This window comes from Thunnus maccoyii, chromosome 16 (assembly GCF_910596095.1).
Source record: "Thunnus maccoyii chromosome 16, fThuMac1.1, whole genome shotgun sequence".
NCBI classification, from domain to species: Eukaryota; Metazoa; Chordata; class Actinopteri; order Scombriformes; family Scombridae; genus Thunnus; species Thunnus maccoyii.
Genome location: NC_056548.1, coordinates 17315485 through 17336607, shown reverse-complemented (window position 1 = coordinate 17336607; position 21123 = coordinate 17315485). Strand labels below are relative to the sequence as shown.

Below are 21123 nucleotides of genomic sequence, written 5' to 3'. Positions count from 1 at the left end.
CTTTTTGTGATCTTTTTAATCTATTTTCGTTTGGGTTTAAATGAGAGGCTAACATTTATGCAATCTGTTAGATTGAGTTTGTCTTCTATTATAGTTTTCTATTCTAAAAACAGCTGTAGACACATATGGTTATTTTAGACTGAATAGCATGCCTGTCATTGATTGATGCTGAAAATCAAAAAATAGCCTCGAGAGATCAATAGGGCTCATTTTCAAAAGCAACTCCTCAAACACCAAATTCAAGTCCCAGACCGGATATTACAGGAACATCGGTGATGCCAGAGGTAACATTAAAGTCAAAGGATTGCCTGAGTCATTACATTATTATAGGGAAAGTCATAGAGGCACATTAAAAAGATTAAAAATACACTTACAAAGAATTAATGAGAACCACAGAGGCACTTTATGAAAATAATAGAGATAGCCTGCCATGCATAGTGAGAAAAGGCCATAGAGACTCTTTTATTTGTGGCATTGATGGTGATTTTGATGAATTTGTTTTCGTAGCTGCTGTTAATTATTGTTGGCTCTTCTGCTCCCCACTGCTGACTACGGCCAAGTTTTTTTTTCCTTCTTTATTTAATTGAATTCAAAGCATGTGGTAGTAGTGACACGCCCCCTAGTGTTTCATGTCCGCCAGCCTCCTGGAGTTTGATACCCTTGCTCTGCGTCCAGGAGCATCACTGGAGGAATGTGAATGTGGATTTGGATGTCCGCCTCTTGCTGCTTGATTGTTGATGCAGCCCATGGTGATCAGGGTCCATCCCGTCTCTCTTCTGATCTCTGTCCGCTCGGACCTACAATGATAAGCACCGAGAGTGTTTTGGAGAGTGGAGACCAGCCTTACATCCCGCTGCAGCCCCTCAATAACTCACATCTGCCGGGCAAGGCGACGCCGACCGCTGTCTTCATGGACACCGGCAGCCCCAAAGTGACAGCCAACGGGGTGCACGACATAGAGGACCGGATTCTGAGGATCACCGGCTACTACGGCTACAACCCGGGATACTCCAGTCATAGAAGTAAGTGAGAAGATGCAAAAACAAAGTAGAGTGATAGGATCACCAGTGAATGAAAGAAATTCAGTTTTATGTAAATAGATGATGAAAAACACGTGTAGCCTATCAGGGAATTTTATAGCCTACTGATGCAGAAAAAAAACCCCATTAATATTGTTAATGCGGTTGCAGTGGTTTGTGGAAGAAACACAAATCTTCTTCTCTTGCAAATTAGTTTTTAATTTTAATTAGGCCATTGCGAAATCCGCTATTGCAAACTCAGCTAACTGGGTTTTAATTATGGCTATTATGGAGCAGAATGATGTCAATCACTGCCACTATCAGCTGGAGGCAGGGTGGATGCGCCGGTCCATCCATCTCTGAGACACAATATGAGAGAGAGAGAGAGAGAGAGAGAGAGAGCGAAGAAATGCAAAAACAAAACACTCAAGCAAGTGTCCTGCACAAATGATGGTGCCATTCTCACATTCAATTTCAAAGTCGAATGTCTCGACAAGGGCTGGGCGATGTGGACAAAATCAAATATCACGATACTTTTGAGCAAATACCTCAATATCGATATTGCGATAACATTGTAGGGATGACTATTGGTGCTTTCGCAAAATATTTACACAATGAGATTTCTGATAAATGATCATCAGTCATTTGGATATAATTACCAAGTGGATAAAGGCAAATAATAGAACAGCTAGAACAGCCTGGTAAGTTCAGAAAATTACATCACTTTACTGTAATGCAGCCTTTAAAACCAGGAAAAGACAACACTCACGCCATATTACGATATTACAATATCCAAAATCGAATACGATATCTAGTTTCATATCACAATATCGATATAATATTGATATATTGCCCAACCCTAATCTCAACTGTAGCCTGATGTTTACCAGATCAAATAGCCTACTCATGTTGGTGAAGTCTGCAGATAATCAATTACATGGCAGCCTCACATTACCTTGTTTAAAGTTTAATTTAAAAAAAATCCAATTGACAAATACAGCAGGCTGCAGCTCTCTTTATGTGATGCATGTGACGATCGGCAGTTATCTCCAGACATACTTGAGCTATGGCAGTACTTCAACACATTAAGTTTCTCTATAATTTTTATTATTTTGTCAATGTGGCTTTTGATTGGTGGAGCAATCCTCTGAATTTTGACACAGAGACAATGACTGGGATTGGAGGAGAGAGAGCTGATGATACACTTTGTTCAGTGATGATTTTTAAAGTGCCAATGGGGTTATAACAGGAGAAAAGAACAACCATTGCAATCCTCTGCGAACAGCCAATCAGTGGTTTTACAAATAGCTTTAAGGTATTAAAACAAGATGTGCAGAGCTTTTTCACAAGGCCTGTTGTGCTCTCAGAGTCTCATTCCTCTGTTACATAATTGGCCTGCTCGCTGTATTGTATCATCACTCTTTACTAAAGAGTGATGAGAAGGAGCTTTTCTCTCCCTAAAGGTAACCGGTCATCTATCTGTAAGCCTCTTGTGATTCAGATGGTGATACACTTCCTCCCAAATGAATTCGACTTGTCACGCAAGCTCCCCAATGTCTCCCTCCGGCTGTTACATAAAAGCTCAACTGCAAATTCATGACTTACATGTCTAGAAGACGATGTACTCTCAAAGTTATGGTGTTCCCACCCAAATCTACTACTGAAAGCTGGCACTACGCATTATTACGGCTGAGTAACAATCCAGTTTTAAATCTCAAAGGAAATGTGACTGTGCAGATTATTCAATCAAGGACAATTCCAACTGAGGCTTTTTCGAATGCTCTCTTTGGGATGAGCTGAGATCACCGCAATGGATTTTTAGATAGAAGCTGAGCAAAAGGAAATGAGCCTGTCTCATTAACTGCCTCCTGTTTATCAGAGGTGTCAGTTGCAGTAGATTAACCGTGAATGCAATCACACACTTTCATTTGAGAATATATCTACTAGTCCAGATTAATCTGTAGAAAGAATACCTGATTAACGAAGAGCACCCAAAACTTCAAATTGAAAACAGATTGAAAAACTTTAACAATTCCAGGACCTTTGAAACAACATCAGTATTGAATCTCTCGCAGAGTGTATCCAATACAGGATCTTTGTCTTTGATACCAAAAGTGATAATCAGGCAAATTAAGGGTTCTAGTATCATCTTGTGCCTTCATTTTAGCTTATTAGGTGAAATATAGAAGCCTGTTAACAATAGCCACAAATTGGGATTGAACAAATAATTTCAGCAGGCATATGGACATAGTAAATCTGGCTTAAATATCTCATTCTTTTAGTGACACTTGAATGGCAAGATGTTGTATGTGACTATCAACATATTCATCTTCTTGCCAATCCACAGGCCTGTCTCTCTCCCATCTCATTGCCTGCTGTATATTGTAGCAGAGGAAAATGAAAGATGGGATGTCATCTGTGCTGTAATTTCAGCTATAAGGAGCAGGTGTGGATTGTAAAAGCCTATAAAAGCCAGTGTACCTGTGAGCTGAGAGGTTATTTGATTTGAGAGACATTTCCCATTTTTCTGATGAAATATGCCATCTATACAACTCTGTGTCTCTCGTTCTGTGTCTATCCATCAACTAATTTTTGTGCATGCCACAGTCAACAGAAGGTATTGCTCAGGGCAGCGCACATGTCACAGTTTTTCCTGCTCGCACAGCTATTAAATATGCTGTTGCTGGTGCTGTCAGAGAGAAGGAGTCTGACTAAATTGCTTATGTACACACAAGACTTCCTGTCAAATTAAATGAACTTTGCTAATTCTTGGGAACAGGAATGTGAAAAGTCACTTCCTTGATTCCTGAAACTGTCACATTCATTTACTCAGTTTTGTTCACACAATTGTAAACTTTGAGTTGGGAGTCACATGTCCCTCAAGCTGGCGAGTATCATTTTCCATAAAGTGTAGGACAAAGGAGCACGTAAATAGAACACTGGGCTCATCCTGCCAAGCCTATGGGGTAATGATATATTTAGTAAGATCGTGTTGCCAGTTTGTTATTGCCATTTGCCATCTGTGTAGAATTAGAAAATGCCTCTGAGGGGGATTGTGGACTACATTTGGTGACAAGGTTTAGGCTGTAATACATACATACAGTATGGTTATGATATAATGGTCTTTTTCCTGTTGCACCACTTTAGGTAGATACAAAAATGTGCACAAGGGAAAAAAAATTGAAATGAAATTGACTTTAAATCAGAAGAAGAATGGACAGCACATTCTAACCACTTGGCTTCTGCAGGAGCAGACAACAATAGTGTGCACTAAATGCTTCCTCAGCATCTCCCAGAAAACCATTACGATGATGTTGGGTATCTTGCTTTGAATAGCTAATTTAGAAAAGGGCAAGTCTCTTGTGCTGGCACTGTCCCCGCTGGGTAAATAGATATGGTGTAGGAGAAATGACAGGTACTTGTAGTGGCAGTTCCACTCAGAGTTGTGCCTGTGGTGTTCACCGCTGGCATCACAGCAAGACAACATCAGACACAGGCACTCAGAGGAAAATTATGAAGGAAGGGCAATAAAGGCAAACATTTATAACCATGCAGTTTGTTGTGTGCACTTCAATCCACAGAGAAAGTATGGAGAGATATACAAAGAATATAGACATGCCTTTTAATTCATTCTTGTACTTATTAGTAATTCACCACTCATAGCCAGTGTTAACACCAGGTGAAATTTCACTTCCTTCCTCAGAACATTCAGTATGTGGCTGTACTTATTTTGGACTGTCCGGTTCCCATGCCTGCTCACTCGGAGCTATTTTTAACTAGCCTAGCATCTAATGGGATATGAGCTTTGCCTGAATGACTCCTGGAGTGCTACATTCTCCTGGGAATCGGCAAAAACACTCTCCATGTAGTCTAATGGGTGCAATATTTCTTCACAGGAGTTACAGAACTGCTGACTTGTACTCGTGCCACTGTGCTGTTGGCCACATTTTGTAGTACTGTGTGTCAGATGACTAAATATTTTGGCTGGCCCCAGCAATTTGTCTCACGGTTGAGGGATTTTTCCTGTGAGGAAACTTCTGTAATCCAAAAGTAATGTTACATAATATAACAGCACAACATGTGTAAGGTTTGTAATGGTTTTTCCATTATACTGGACACTGATCAGCAGCAACTGTCTTGTCAGCTGCCTAGCAGTGCCCTCATGTGGTCTGTAAATGCAACATCAACAATAAACTGACCTTCCATAGCCACCAGTAAAATGCCAGACAGTAAATGTCACTACTTATTACTTTATCTATAATCACTACCTCCATGTGTAAATCAAACATTTTTACACCTCAACTCATTGTGTCTTGCAGGTCAAGACAAGACAGAGCATCGAAAATATAATTGTTTCAATTTAGTACCCATGAAAAATGGTCATTTTGAACTTGTTCAACTGCCATTCCCCCATAAAAAGTACTTATAATCCTCTACATATCTGGGCTAAGTTGAAGGGTCATTTAATCCAAATCAATACGAATAATTTTTTTTCACTTACTCAGACTTTGATATGTGTGTCCCTCAGATTTCTCCTGCCTCCCTAAATCAAATGGGGGTGACAGGAATTTAAGTTATAGTGCTCAAATATATTAAAAATGGCACTTGAAGAACTCAGTAACAACTTGTCTTTTTTGATGCTGGATTACCAACTGGGCAAAGTGGGCAACTGCACTGGTACACAAGAAACGAAAGAGCTTGAAAAGCCCCAGGTTGACTTTGTGTCAATAGTTTTTGTTTTTTTGATTAATTGCAAATGTGTTAAAGAATTTTGACCTCTAAATCACAGTATAAACTAAGATAGGTCTTGCATTATTATGTATCAAAATCTAGATTTAAAACTTTTTTTTTTTTGGACACAGGTAAGGCCAGGTAGTACTTCAGCATAGGAGTAAATAGTAAAGCTTGAAGGAGGAGGACTACACACAGACTCTAGACTTTATTCAATGCTGAATCAAAGCATTTCATTTCATCTTACGCCTTCATCAGGGCCAACGGAATAATGGGTTGAAAACAACTTTTTATACATTTTCAAACAACACATAAAGCTTCCTATAGGATAGTTACATGATTCTGTCATCAAGTCATTATATTATTATAATATCATCAAAGATAAATAATGGCTGTAAATTAGCTTGTAAGGAAACACCTCAAGTCCAGCTCTTCACTCAGTGCATGGGCCAATAGCGTTTTTAATTTATGTATCAAAAATGCTTCACATGTCAAAAGCAACAGATCCACATTGTCACCTCACTTATATAAATGATGCTGCCATTTATACTCTGTTGTACAATAAGGGCCCAACAGCAAATTTTTGCCCTGGGCCCCCTAACAGGTAAATCTGGCCATGGTCTTTCCAGTGATGTCCCAATCACTGAGGATGATCCTCAGGCCACACTGTGGACAGAACCACTTTCTACAGAAGAAACAGACCCCATGAAAACTGTCTAGAGTGACGTCTGTGATTTTATCCTTAGAAACTGGAACAATATTCCTGATTCATTGCTGTTTTTACATGTTTTGACTTTGAGTACCACAAATAAAATTCCATTTGCTTCTATTGTTTTGTGGTGATGGCCAAAGAGCAGCAGATGTCTTGCTAGAAAATGGTGCCTACATGGCAAAACACCAAAGGAATAAATGAGAAATGTTTTCTTTTGAATTTGAGTGAATTGACCCCTAAAGGGTCTTTTTCTTTTTAAAGGGAAATCTGTGCCTATGTCCGTGTCCATGCTACTGTAATGCAGTCCATCCTATTCACCACTAGGTGTCCCCATCTTCCATTGTTCCAACTCCTTTGATGACATGAGGTCAAGTGAGCAGAGACACATCTGACAGTCAGCACTTCACTCAGTGGCTATCTAGTCCCTTTTACAGCTAAAATTAGCTGCAGGTATCATTCATACGCCTTTCTCTCATCCCTCATCCCTCTTCTTTGCTCCTGGTCCTTGTCGAGATTTGATGAGTGACAGAGAGGCGCTAAACACAAAGAACCAGGCACCATATAACTGAGGAGTATTGGCAAATCTAAATGACAAAAGAGCCTGAATGGGTTTAGTGCGTCAGTGCACGGGAGAACAGCTGTTGCTATGGAGGTAAAGAGGGGGGACACTTTACTATTTTGTGCTTTGATCTGTGATGCAACAGCATGATTGTCTGATGTACACTTGGTTGCCAGTTTAATTGGTCACCTAGCTAGGTTATAGAGGGTTATAATGGGCAGTTTTTGTTTAAACTTTTGTTGGAGAGCTGTTGATGGAGGCTGTAGTTTCTGGTGCTGTTGAATTTTAATGTTATACTGGGAGGTGCACAGTTCTTTGTGTTGGATGTCATGGTGTTGGGCTGCAAAACAGAAAACTGAGTGATGAATACTGATGTGAAAGAAACCAAACAATGCATGCAAGTAAACTTAAACTAGTATAAAAAGAGAGAAACAATCTCCTGCAAACTTTCAGTGCTTGGTCCAATATTTGAAATTGAACTGAGGCCTCCTGTGGTGCCTTTGCTCAAGGTATTTCTCTTAATCTGATAGTGATTAGCATCCTGGGCTCTGCTGACTGCATTGTTTTTCTGTCCCCTCCCTGTCTAGCTTTTGGCTCCACTCATCAGCAGGGCTATTTTTAAGTTTAACCCTCCTAGTCTCAAGGGATCCATACCCCCAGCTCATCCCCTACTTACACCTGACCAAACATTAGTTTCATGCCAAGCTTGCATCACACACTTAATGAACAAACACTTTAAACAAGGCTCATTCTCATGACATTATTTTATGCATTTGCATTAGTGCTGCGCTCATTCAGTCACATTGAGTGACCATGGGAAATAAGTGTGCTTGCACCGTGGCAATGTCCTAAAAAATGACAACAGAGTGTGTCCCCAGTATTGAATTCTGCATGCTAAACAAATAAATCATCATGGTATTATTGGAACATGGCCCTGCATTTTTTCCATTTTAACAACCAGCCAAACAATAACTGTGTTTTCTCTTCTCTCTCAGCCTGAAGAATGCACAGAGAAGTACTCTGACCTGCAATGCTCTCTATTGCAGTGCCAGAACTTTGGCTGATGACCATAAGAGTGAAGAGAGAGATGAAAAGGGAAGAATTCAGGGTGATACTGATATAATGAGAGAGATCCTGGAGCAAATATGACTATAAAATAGACCCGCAGCTCATTTATAGCTAACTATATTCTTAATTGACTAACTTAGACAAAGGGACTTTGCACTTACTGTACTGCTTGTTTACTTGGTTTCTCTTTGTGAGGTCACTATTGTCTTTTCAGTTGGCTTGTATTAACATCAGTGGTGTAAGAATAAGCATAGCATAGCATAAGTTATATTAAGATTATATTACAGACTACAAAGCCTTGTATGTCTGACTGTATACACTGAACACTGATACATCGCTGATATAAAGGCCCAAGCAATATTTAGGTCCATTAAAACTTCAGGAAGATAAACCACAGCTAGAGATAGAATGACCAGAGGGCTTTCCTTTCGACGGAAAGTCCTGACCACAGTCCCAAGGGTGAATCACACGGGCCAGACGGACCCTTCTCATGTCTACACTGGCTGCTGGTGGGAGGGTATGCTGTAAAAGTGATGGAAAAAGTATTGAAATTTCATTCAAGTAGCATCATCACAATATTTGTTCTTGTCAAGAGTTAGATGAGAGGATTGATACAAGTGAGAGCGGTGTTTATATTCTCATCTAATTCTTGGCAAGAAAAGAAATAAGCATAGTTCCCAAAATGTCACACTAGGGTTTTGGTAATCAGTGATGGTTGATTAGGATGGAAGCTCTGTAACTTCCATGTTATTATGGATGAATGAATGTAGGACTTCCTACAAGCATGTCACATTTCTAAGTATCAAGTTATTAATTTATTTCACAGTTCTTTATTGTTATGTTGCAGGTGCTGATAGGTCTACTACTGTTGGCTAGTTTAAACTATAACAATGCAGCTTTTAAACAAGTAATGAGAGTAATGATATAAAACCTCATACAGTGAAAATAGTCCAGTTTTGTACAAACATCTTAAATTTTACTGAAGTACAGTACTTGTATTGAGTAAATGCGTCTTTGTACCTCTGCTGTGAGGGGGAGATCTCTGGTGCAAAATATATATATATATTGATATGTCCTGTGGCAAAGCACATGATGAAACCAGGGGGAAACAATCATAGACTGTGTTTCTTGGTTTTTGTACCAAGAAAAGTGAGTCCCTGTCAGTAACAGATAACCAGGTTCCAGGGGATGGATTATTGATTTAAAAGTTGAACATGTAGTGTGTGAGGTGTAAACCTCACACTAATCTTTTTAAATATTCGTTGTATCACTGTCTTGTACTGTATATGCCATCTGTGGAAGATGGAAATACAGTGTCAGAAGCATATTGTAGTAGTGAAGTGTGGATGTGTAATAGCGATGTGAGGACCATGTGGGCAGAGATCTCCTTATCTCTCCTCTAAACACTGAGAGCGCTACATACATAGGACTGTCATGTCTTTGGGATATTTATGTATTTTTCACAGCTCAACTGATTGATGTTGCAGTGGTAAAGGCAACAGGAGAGAGCTCTACAAATAATCTGATTCTCAAGGAGTAGTGAAGAGCAGGAGATGTGCCAAGAAGAGAGAGAGTCATTGGAAGACAGAGGATGAGAGTATATAGTGAGAGACAGGGAAAGGATAGAGTGAGAAGCCTGGTCAGGTAGAAAGGGGAGGAGAGGTAGGAGGTAAGAGGGAGGAGGAAACGAGAGGGCAGCAGCTGATGCAGCATAATTAGCCAGGGCTGCTTGGTTACCTTCCAAACAAAGCTGCTGATTTGTGGAGCAAAAGAAGAGGAGGGGAAAAGCGAGTGAGACAGAGAGAAAAGAGGAGGGGGAGGATAGAAAGAGATGAGGGGTGTGATTGCGCCATGCCACACACACTTGAAGCTCAGTCTCCCTTGGAGACAGTGGCAGTGCTGGATCACGGCATGACAGTGCAACAGTAAAGTCTCCACTTCACTGCACTTCCACTGAGCTATCTCCACTGAGCTGTGTCACTATCCAGACAGACAGAGAGAGACTAAGAGAGAGAGAGAGAGAGAGAGAGAGTGAGAGAGTGAGAGAGAAGCAAAGCGTAAGCACCAGTACAGCGAAAACGCTGGGCTGGAGAGGAACGGAGAGTCAGAACTGGAGTGCTGGGAAGAAGACAGAAGAGTTGACAGAGATCTAAGAGGAGGGGAGCAATCAAGAGCGTGGAGAAGAAGCGGAGGAGTCAGGATGCACGGAGCTAGCAGGAGGAGCTGCTGAGCGTGCAGCAGCAGCAGCAGCAGCCCAGGCACACATACTGACACACACACACACATATATACACACACACACACACACACACACACACATACACACACTTCCCAGGGAAGGACAGTGTGTTGTGCACCCAGTGGAGGATGAAGAAGCACTCAGCCCGAGTGGCTCCTCTCAGCTCGTACAGCACTCAGGTCCTGACCTGCCCCATCTCTGAAGGTAAACTACAAGAACCAGAGAGGGCCAAGACGCCATTTATATTATATGTTTTATACTTTATATGTCTGTTTTTGCATGAACTGATGTATTGGCCTTTATAACGCTAAACTAACAGCGATAGGTTGTTTGAAACTATTCAGTACATTTATTTTTATTGCCAGCATTTACAAGTGACAACATATTATTTCCCATAAGGCATCATGTGCACTGAAGTGTCATAAAGAGTGTGCAGGTACTCATATGAAATACAGATAATATGTAGGAGGTATGTGCTAATTAGGTCTGTGTGCTGCATTGACTTTGAACATGTAAAATCAGAAAAATATGATCTCAGAAAAATCAGCAACGGACTAGTTTTCCTCAGGACTATGTGACAGTTAAACTCTGGATGATGTAAACTAATTTGTATCATTCTGCACTGCATTCAGAGATTCCTGCAGGCAGAGTTGAGAAGCTAAATGTGTTGACAGGAAGTGTAGTAGCAGCAGCATATGCTTGGTTGTTTCTGGCTGCCCTGTGTGGCCCAGCACTGATGTCAGAGAAAAAACAGGCCCAAGTCAGCTGCTTCCACATCTGTTCATTCTGTTCACCTGTCCTTCCCTCATCTGATTGGGTATTTCTACTCTCAACTCTTCAACATATTAATCTATAAGAACCTTGAACTTCATCTAAATCCCTCCACCTTTTATGTCTGTAACAGAGATTTAAGTGAGATACCGCTAATCACCTTTTCATCAGTATCATCATCACCATGCCACGTCTTCTGACCTAATTTAGATAAAGACTTAAAGCTGTTTGACCTATAGTAAGCCTGCCTAACATTGCTGACGGGTCTGTGAGCTTCGTATTGGATTCAGCAGGGGTCCATCCATCAATGTCACTGGCATGCAGCGTCAGTGGCGGGGATAAAACACAGGATGGATTGAAATGTGAGGTTTGAGCAGCATACTGCGTCACACAGAGTGGATAAGCTCCTTTAATGGGTGCCAGTTGTGAATGATGCTATGCAGCGCTGTGATTTCTGTAATGAAATGGCACAATGCTAGCGCTTTGAAATATTCCTTTTTAAGCCATTGTGAGTGAGTCAGCTACTGCTTGTATGAATATAAACATTTCTATTCAGTTCTTAAGTGCTAAATATAATATTATATAGCCTAAATGTAACCTTAAAAAGCTTCTTCATATCATGACTATGGATTGTTGTTTGGTGGCGGTGACACAAATTTAGTCATATACTTGAGCTGATTCTTGAGCTGATTTTCTAACTAAACATTTTGATGTATTCGTTGGAAGTCTACATTTAAACTCTCAGGCATTTATTCTTTAATGTAATGACATTTTAAGTCCAAAATCTACTGTAAAGTTAAGCAGTAATCCTGAATGTTACCTACCAAAACAGATCATCTTTATTTAAGAGGAAAATAAATATGCTCCAAATCATTTGTGACAGCTGGTGCTCAATGAAGAAGTCTAAATACTTGAAGACTACTAATCTTTGGTTACTCTGAGATGACTGAAATGGACCTCAAATAGTACTTTTTCTGCTTCATTGAAGTATTTTAGTGCAATACTGTGCTGTTATGCTGTCTATAGCAGGGATTATTTTTTTGTCTGCAACTTTTTTAGCAAGAATGTTTGTCAGCAATAACAATGTCTGCTATGGGAATACAATTTTGGCCACAAGAGCTGCTTTTTTGAGGCAGGGGAATAGTAGAGTTATAATATTACTGCATCTTGGCATTAGATCAGCCTGTAGAGGCTTTTACCTCCAGACAGAAGTGCCGATATCCAAAACTAAAAGGTTTTGTCTGTGCTATGAAACAGGAACCATCTTGCTCTGTGGATGAAGAGAAGCAGACATGAAGAAAGAAAATGAATTACCTTAAATGAATTTAAAAAAAAAGGTGCTTCTCTCTGAAAGAAATATAAGATCTCAGTTTTCCAGCTAGCAACCACCCAGCTCATTAGGTTGATTAAGAATCCTGGCTGTGACAGGATGTAATTAAACCAAATCCCTCGGTGATCCTGTAGAAAAGAAACGGTATCGTGTTGAACATTTTGCTTTCACTACTTAGAATAGATCTACTCCCAGCTGGGATATAATGTAAGGTGAAAGATTTTATCTGAGATTTTCATCTGAGAGATGTTTGAGGTGATATTCACAGTCTGTAATGCACTCTACTGAACTGAAACAGAACTTTGACTTAATCGGTGGGAGTCATTGTCACTTTTACACTTTAAGGACACTAAAGGTTTTTATTGTCATTTATAGTCTGAGGGATCTTTGGCTTTTGTTTCAAACACTGTAGGTGTGAACTGAAGCTGTGCAGTGTGGGCAGACTCAAGGCCAGTGCTACACTAACACAGTGGTGGAAAGTAAAGTATATTTACATAAATACTCTAAATAAGTACAGTTTTGAGGTGCTTGTACATTACTTGAGTATTTCCATTTTATTCTACTTTATACTTCTTCTCAACTACTATTTGACTTTTTAGTTATAGTTATTGGTCACTTTTCAGATTAAGATTTTACATTTTAAAAAATATGACACACTTAAAATACAACATATTAATAATTAAACCAGTGGTTTCCAAACTTTTTGGATTGTTACAAGAAAGCAGTGTCTGCTTCAAATGCCTATGAGGTGTTAGCAGTTCCCCAAAGAGACATTTCCCCTCTAAACATCGCACATGGTTTCATTTCAGAAACTGTTCAAACGATCCAATTTTTCACCAAAAATCTACATCAAGATTTATGTATCAGAACTTCTTTCATCTCTTTCATCTCATCATTCATTAATCATCTAACCCCACCGGACTTTTCCCTCTAAACTTCTCAGAATAAGTGTTTGAGGTCCCTCAAAAGTAGATTTTTTAAAAAAATTTTTTAGAGAAGTCCAAAGATATGAATATAAATGTTTGTGGCAGAAGTTTGCTGTTTTCATTTCTACAACCTCATTAATCATCTGACAACCCTTCAGATTTATCTTGTGACCCTTTGGAGGGGGCCAGAGGTTGGCAAGAAATGGACTAATCTACCTAATTGTATATAAAGAAGTTAAAAATACTTCCTGCTCAAGCTACAGCAGTAAAATGGTACTTATGCATTGATGCATCAGTATCACCAATCAAGTAATGTAATATATAATACTCACATGGGCCAAGTACTTGTGTTTGACTCTCCAATCTGTGACTTTATATTCATCATTCTTACTCGGGTATAATAGACATGGCCAACACTTAACTTTAATACTTTTACTGGGTGCCAGCAATGATCTCATGCATTCATTAAGCTTATAAAGTATGTTTGACTGGACTGTTGAGTTCAATTCTGCATGAAATTGTCTTGAAGGATTAAAGTGACCCTCCTGTTAGGGAAACCATTTAACTTGATGAAAAGTTTGGTAGCATTTCTCCTCTCTGTGTCCAGTAAACAGGGTGGATACACACACAGTAGATGTGTCTGTATGTGTTTGTTCATGAGATGGTTCAACGTGGCATCTCACTACACCAAAAAGGTTTTTTGAAGAGAAGAAAGGGTTATTTACTTGAACTGTAAGTGCAATCCATCTAAATTAGACATGTCAGTGAGGTTACTTACTCCCATTGATTGCTTGACTTCCTGCTGAGGTCCCTTAGATGCACCATTAGATGCAATAATGAGATGCCTTGCTATTGTAGAGGGAGATACTACTGGTACAACTTAAGCGCTAGTGGCTGTAGCCATGGTGGAAATGGCAGAGCTTCACGTGCTGAGCTAGCAAAGAGTGCACAGGCAGCAAACACCCAGCACATGTCATCTTTTATTCCTGTCCTGGTGTAAATTGATCACACTGTTGAAAGGTAAAGAACGGATCTAAGCTCTCTCCGGAAATGCTCACACACACACAGCACTTTTCATATTATACAGCACAGTTAAGGTTCAGAGGCCGTTCACTACCGAAGTCCATTAAGGCACTGGGCCAGATTTTCTAAATCTATCTATCTATCTATCTATCTATCTATCTATCTATCTATCTATCTATCTATCTATCTATCTATCTATCTATCTGTCCATCTGTCTATCTATCTATGTCAGTTATACTGTATGTGTGTAATTTTGGTGACAGTACAATTAGTTTGGTGATAATCTTACCCAGTTACTCCATAAAAGTCTCATTTCATGTTCCATTAAATCCCAAAGGAACCATTTCTATTGCAGGATTGTGCAAACAGTCAAAACAGAGGCTGCCATGAGCACCAAGGTTGACATGACTTTCTTGTGGAATGTCATGTGGTTAGGTTTACTCTTGCTTTCGAGGCATCAGGTTTCTGTGCGCACCTGAATACAACGGGTGTACAGTGCGTGCCACTTCATGGGGTGGCAAAGCTATTTATGACATGCACAGCCACAATGCTAACCCAACACATTTTTAACAAAGCCTTACCTTATGCATTAGTGCCTTTACAGCAAGAAACACCAGCTGTGGTAGTGAACACTGAGGACGATTGATCAATAAATGCTTATCTGATGGATCTTAGCCAGGAAATCATAGGCTACATTGTAGTGTATACACAGCAAGTATGTAAAGTGTGGACATCAGATGTTTAAAGAAAAGACATTTGAAGTTAAAATCTAAGTAAAGTAAAATTTTAGAGGCAAATAGTTTTACATTTATGGCTTTCTGTTCTCATTAGCTTTGCATTTTCTTTCTTATTCTTGTCTCCCACCAGGAGAGGATGGTTCAGAGTCTCATGCAGAGACACCAGGCAGCGAGACCAGCGGAGAGAGCCGGTCCTACCAGACATGCACCAACACAGCTCTGAAGGTGCTGGGTGGTCTGCTGATGGTGCTGTGTGTCTCCTCCTCCTGGGTGGGTACCACTCAGGTGGTCAAGCTGACCTTCCAGTCGTTCTCTTGTCCTTTCTTTATCTCTTGGTTCAGCAGCAACTGGAACATCCTCTTCTTCCCTATCTACTACTCGGGACATGTGGTCACCACAAGGGAGAAGCAGACGCCCATCCAGAAATTCAGGTAGCTTTCCCACTGAATATATTTGATTTCAAGAAAAGGTGAAAGATCTATAGTATCATAACCAAACACCAAACTGAAAAGTGGTGTTTCATTGCCCTCTCTGGTTGAAAATTTCAAGTCTGTTGCACCTTTAACCACACCCGACAGTGAGGTCATGGTGTACAAGGAGCAATGTGAGACATTTAACCACTGGAGGTCAGCAAAAACAAGATTTACAACTGCTGTGAAGTTGCTTTGTAAGAAAAGTAAAATATCTGACCAATTGGATTGGACCCTTCAAGCTTTTTCCAATAGAATATGAATACATGTCAAGGAAGGGCTAAAACAGTGAGAAGATATATAAATCTTTTCCATATTTATTTTACCATGGTGGAATAAAAACAAAATAATAAATTGACATTCATGTGGTTGTGTAGTTGTGTTTATGTTAGGAAAAATTAAGACAGACAGAACATCAGAGAAGAGAACCACACTTAGATCAAGGTTCTCCCCACTCTAAACTCTGTAGCTCAAGTAGAAAAAGACTTAATATTAACTCTGTCAATCAGGTTACAAATTTACTGTAAAAGTCCTACAAATGGCCCTGAGAGCCCATGCTGCTCTTTACACTCAATCAGAAAAAGTTCAAACCATCCAAGAGGAACCAAACAACTAAGCAATCAACATGTCCATCTTTAGAGCATTGTTCTCATGATGGCAAGGCTACAAGACATTTTTCCAAGTAAAAAACAGGTTGACTTGACATCCATGGTTTGTTCTCTCTAACAGGGAGTGTAGCAAGCTCTTTGGGGAGGATGGAATGACGCTCAAGCTTTTTGTCAAGAGGACAGCACCCTTCTCAATCCTGTGGACGCTGACAAGCTACCTGTACCTTTTGGCCTTGAAGAAGCTGACCGCCACTGATGTCTCTGCCCTTTACTGCTGCCACAAGGCCTTTGTCTTTCTCTTGTCCTGGATTGTCCTCAAGGACCGGTTCATGGGTGTTCGGGTCTGTATGAGAACATTACTAAATGATGCAGATCATAGTTTTTCTTACTTCTGTTGGGAACTGTTGGCTCTTAATCTCTTGTTTTAGATTGTGGCAGCCATAATGGCCATCACGGGTATTGTCATGATGGCTTATGCTGACGGTTTCCATGGTGATTCCTTTGTGGGTGTAGCATTAGCTGTGGGCTCAGCCTCAACATCGGCTCTTTATAAGGTTAGACCATATTAAAGTTTGACTCGTGTGATTGCATTTGCTTTGGATTTAGGTCACTTGTGTAAATTGGGAGTTTAATTTTGTCTCCTTGGCATGCAGGTACTGTTCAAGATGTTCCTGGGCAGTGCCAACCTTGGAGAAGTGGCTCATTTCCTTTCCACCATGGGCTTCTTCAACCTCATTTTCATCTCATGTGTGCCCCTCATCCTCTACTTCACCAAGGTGGAGTACTGGGGCTCACTCTCCTCACTGCCTTGGGGATACATGTGTGGACTGGCAGGACTGTGGCTGGGTGAGAGCGAGGATCATGATTACACCATTTTTTGAATTCATTTTACGGCTGCATCTATTTCGTTATTTCAACTATTGATCAATTTGCCAATTATTTTATTGATTAATGGATTTTTTTGGTCTATAAAACACAAGAAAACACTGAGAAACACCTGTCGCAATTTCCCAGAGCCCAAGATGACTTGTTTAAATTGCTTGTTTTGTCTGACCAACAGTCTAAAACCCAAAGATATAGTAGACTGATTTAGTTGACTATTAAAACAAGAGCAAGAGTCTACAGCCATGCTAGTGACTCTGTGAGGCTGTGTACTTAGGCACAGAGGTGCTTTGAGTTCAATACTAACGTCAGCAGGCTAACATGCTTACAGAGACAATGCTAACATGCTGATGAATAGCAGGTATAACATTTACCATGTTCAACATCTCAGTTTAGTGTATTAGCATGCTAACATTTGCTAATTAGCACCACCAAAGTTATTCCAATTCATCCTGAGGGGGACATGAATGTTTCCACTGAATTTCATGACAATTGGGACCATTCAACCAACGTTGCCATTCCTACAGCTGCTCCACTAGTATGCCTAAAAACCTGAAAAAAAACGAACATTTGAGAAGCAGGTACATTTTGGCATTTTTGATGAAGAAAATGATTTATTTATTTTTGTTGCTGATTAATTTTTGTCGGTCACCTAGTCAATTAATCAACTAATAATTTCAGCTCTAATTCATTTGTACTTTTAAACCTCTTTCATGCCTTTTACAGTGTTCAACATCCTGGTTCATGTTGGTGTGGTGCTGACGTACCCCATTCTCATCTCCATAGGAACACTGCTCAGTGTGCCGGGCAATGCAGGTGGGGTTTCTTTATGTGGTTCAAGTATTGCCTGCCATTTACTGATTATTATTTCTTGATGATTACAGTGTAAATTAATAGGATTGTGAAAATGCGAGTAAATGGCCACACATACTGTGGTTTTGTATTGAGAGGTCAGCACTTAGGACCACTGTGGCAAACAGATTACGCAGCAAGTCTGCCTCTCTCGTCCTGGAAACCCAATCATCAATGTGCCTCAACAGTCCCTGCAACTATTCTCTCGCTGAGGGAGGATCAGGTTGCCAAGGCGACACTAAATGCCTGCAGACGAGTTCTTTTCTTTAACCATGATGGACTGTATGAAGGTCAGTGGGTTACAGCAACCTGCCCCAGAGCTGCAGACCTCAAAGACACAGAGGATAAAGTGGATCGCTTGTGCTGATTATAAGCCGCATTTGCTTCACTCATCCCCTACAGCTGCAGTGTCCTGTGGTTTATCTTACTTTCTGTAATTAATCTCAATTTGTTTTTGTTTCTACCCCACTCTCATTCCCTGTCCTGCTGCCTGGCTCCCTCTTTTGTTCCTCTCTTCCTTTGTTCCTGTAGCCGTAGATGTTTTGAAACATGAGGTGATCTTCAGTGTGGTGCGCCTGGCAGCCACCTGCATCATCTGCCTGGGCTTCTTGCTCCTGCTGCTGCCAGAGGAGTGGGACTCAGTCACCCTGCGCTTTCTGGCCAACATAGCAGACAAGAAGTCCGAGGAACATGGCGAGGAGCTCACAGAGTCCAGTGTCCACACTCGAAGCCGCAGTCGAGCCAATGGCACTGTCTCCATTCCCTTGGCGTGACAATACTGAACTCCTATGTAAGCCTCTGTTAACCAGTCTTGAAGCCCTGTCTGCTCATATTCCTCTACTGCCAACCCAGGAGGTGAGGCGGGATGACCGGTCCACATGGACTCTCTATCAGGAAGACAGGAAGGATTGTCTTGAACTTTTAAACACAGACCTTTAATGGAGACTCAACACTGTCTCCATCAGTTCACTACAGGAGGGAAATAGAGAACTTTTATGGATTTTGCAGATTGAAAGGGTGGAAAGTGTTATTTACTTTCTTGAAATACTTACCATGCTCAGTCCTGTCCCTCGCACGCACCCAAACCAAGAGCTGACTGGCCTCCCCTGACCTGCTCTGTGGACTGTATTCTGTGAATATAAATATTGGCAGGGCCAGTTTGGTTCAACCTTATATGTATTTATGATATTTATTTAGAGTTGTATCAATAAGAGTATTAATTTCAAGTCTTATTGAATAGTATTATATACAAGAATGATAATTATACTATGCGTAATGTACAGGTTCTTTTGGTTTTGTAATAAAAGACTTAAAACCCACATTTATCACAGTATGTTACCAGTTTAACTGATGCACACATGAATGCAGCTAATTCCTAAGTTATTTATCAAAATATTGGAACATCCTTAGATTTCTCAGTCATTGCTCTGTTGCCCAAATCAGCATCAACAAGGATGCAAGCAATGCTGATGATGTTGGTAAAGCTTTACAGGTTCTTCCTATTAAACTAGATTGACTTCCTGTCATCTACACACTGTAGCTCTGCAAAGATGGTCCATAAGAAAAAAAAAGAAAGGAAACCTCAACAGTACAGGGATCTGTCTTCCAGGATAGACACACATGCAATAGGTGTCATATATACATTGTTTAGTCGACAAAAATAGCCAAAGTAAAATTACAACATCACTATATTATCATTCTGTTTCTTAAGAACTGAAAACATTTCAAGCAGAGTGTTAAAACAAATTATAGTTTTTACATAGACTAACTCTAGTTTTTCAGCATATTTTATAGGCTTTATAGTATTTTTTAGACCTTATATATTTAAATATTACTATTTTTACACAATTGATTAAATAAAAAGGTAAACTATTTCCTCACCAGAATTGAATTCCTAGTGGTGTGGAGAAAGCTTTGAGACAGCTTCATGCTGGGCAGGACAATTTACAGACAATATAATGGAAGAGTTAATACATACAACAATAAATATTTTTATGATATCATTCATATTGTCAGGGTGGACTCAATATTTCAAAAATCTTGGCTACAGCACTGCTTTCCCTTTTCCATATGAATTTGCTCTCCCACCTAAACATGGAAACATAACAAATACTTCTTGACCATATGACTTAATGCTTGCCAAGACACAGATTTTGATGTTTAAGTGTAGGTTTAAGGTGTTTTCACTATTTTTTTTCACTGAAAATGTGGGAACAACCCTCTAGAATAAGGTATAAGAGCCAAACCATTGTTGTGTCAATCATACTTGTACCATGGCTAAGTGTTTTTTATCAGACCTAAGTGGAATGGTATATACAATATTAGTAATCTGTAGAGTGCATTGCATTGATTTAGTAGGAATGACTTTGCAGAATTCTCCTTGCTATAATATATTATGCAATGCTTCTCTGTGCTGCACTTACCTGTCATGTGCTGACACACACACACACACACACTGAGGAAGATTGAGAATAATTGTTTCTAATATAATTTATCCTCTTTCACAGATACACAAAATCTGTGGTAATAATGCATGCTTATCTGCCTGGCAATGGAAAAAGACCATGGGACATGTTTTGCCTGTAGAGCATAACACTGTGATAGGCACTTGTCAAAATTACTTCCTAGTGTCACATAACATGGTGGTGAAATTAAATTTTAGTCCAAATGGTTCTATTGAGGTGATGAATGTGTCAGTTGAATAATTTCTCAGCCTTTCTACATCGCTCTCTGTCTCACACACACATACATACACACTCTCAAGAGTCTAGCACCACCAGTGTCATTATGGTTGCTGGAGTGCAGTCAGTTTGAGCTTAACAGTTGCAAGTGGCATTTAAACATGTAAAAATAAGTGCAGCTAGAAGAAACAAAGGAATGTGTAATGTTCAGATCCTCCCTCTGTGATGGCTGCTGCTACCCAGTCTGATACTGATAAGAGACCTTAATGTAAAATACTGCTTTACAGACATAATAACAGATTTTTGTATACAATCTTATTGAATATTTAGATATGGGCTGGACAAAACATAAAAAGAGATAAAAAATTACACAACACAGCTGCTACAAGATCTGCTCATATTTCAGGTCAAATGCCAGGTCAGTAGCATTTGCTACATTTGCTAGAAATGGCCCATAAATCAGCAATTTTAATGCAACATGAGACAACTAATAGTGGTCCACAGACGCTGAAATG

At 39.9% G+C, this 21123-nt stretch overlaps 1 protein-coding gene across 2 annotated transcripts; it reads left to right on the top strand.

Moving 5' to 3' along the window:
- Positions 1-697: 697 nt before the first annotated feature.
- Positions 698-19248, top strand: slc35f4 (solute carrier family 35 member F4). Of its 2 annotated transcripts, none has more exons than XM_042436795.1 (7): positions 698-1022; positions 15246-15546; positions 16315-16534; positions 16622-16747; positions 16847-17039; positions 17802-17891; positions 18459-19248. In XM_042436795.1, exons 1-7 carry the CDS (start codon positions 698-700, stop codon positions 18698-18700), a joined length of 1497 nt encoding a protein of 498 aa, XP_042292729.1. In that variant the 3' UTR covers positions 18701-19248. The 2 variants fall into 2 exon arrangements, with proteins under 2 accessions (XP_042292729.1, XP_042292730.1); XM_042436796.1 differs by lacking the exon at positions 698-1022 and adding an exon at positions 9831-10532.
- The last annotated feature ends 1875 nt before the right edge of the window (positions 19249-21123 follow it).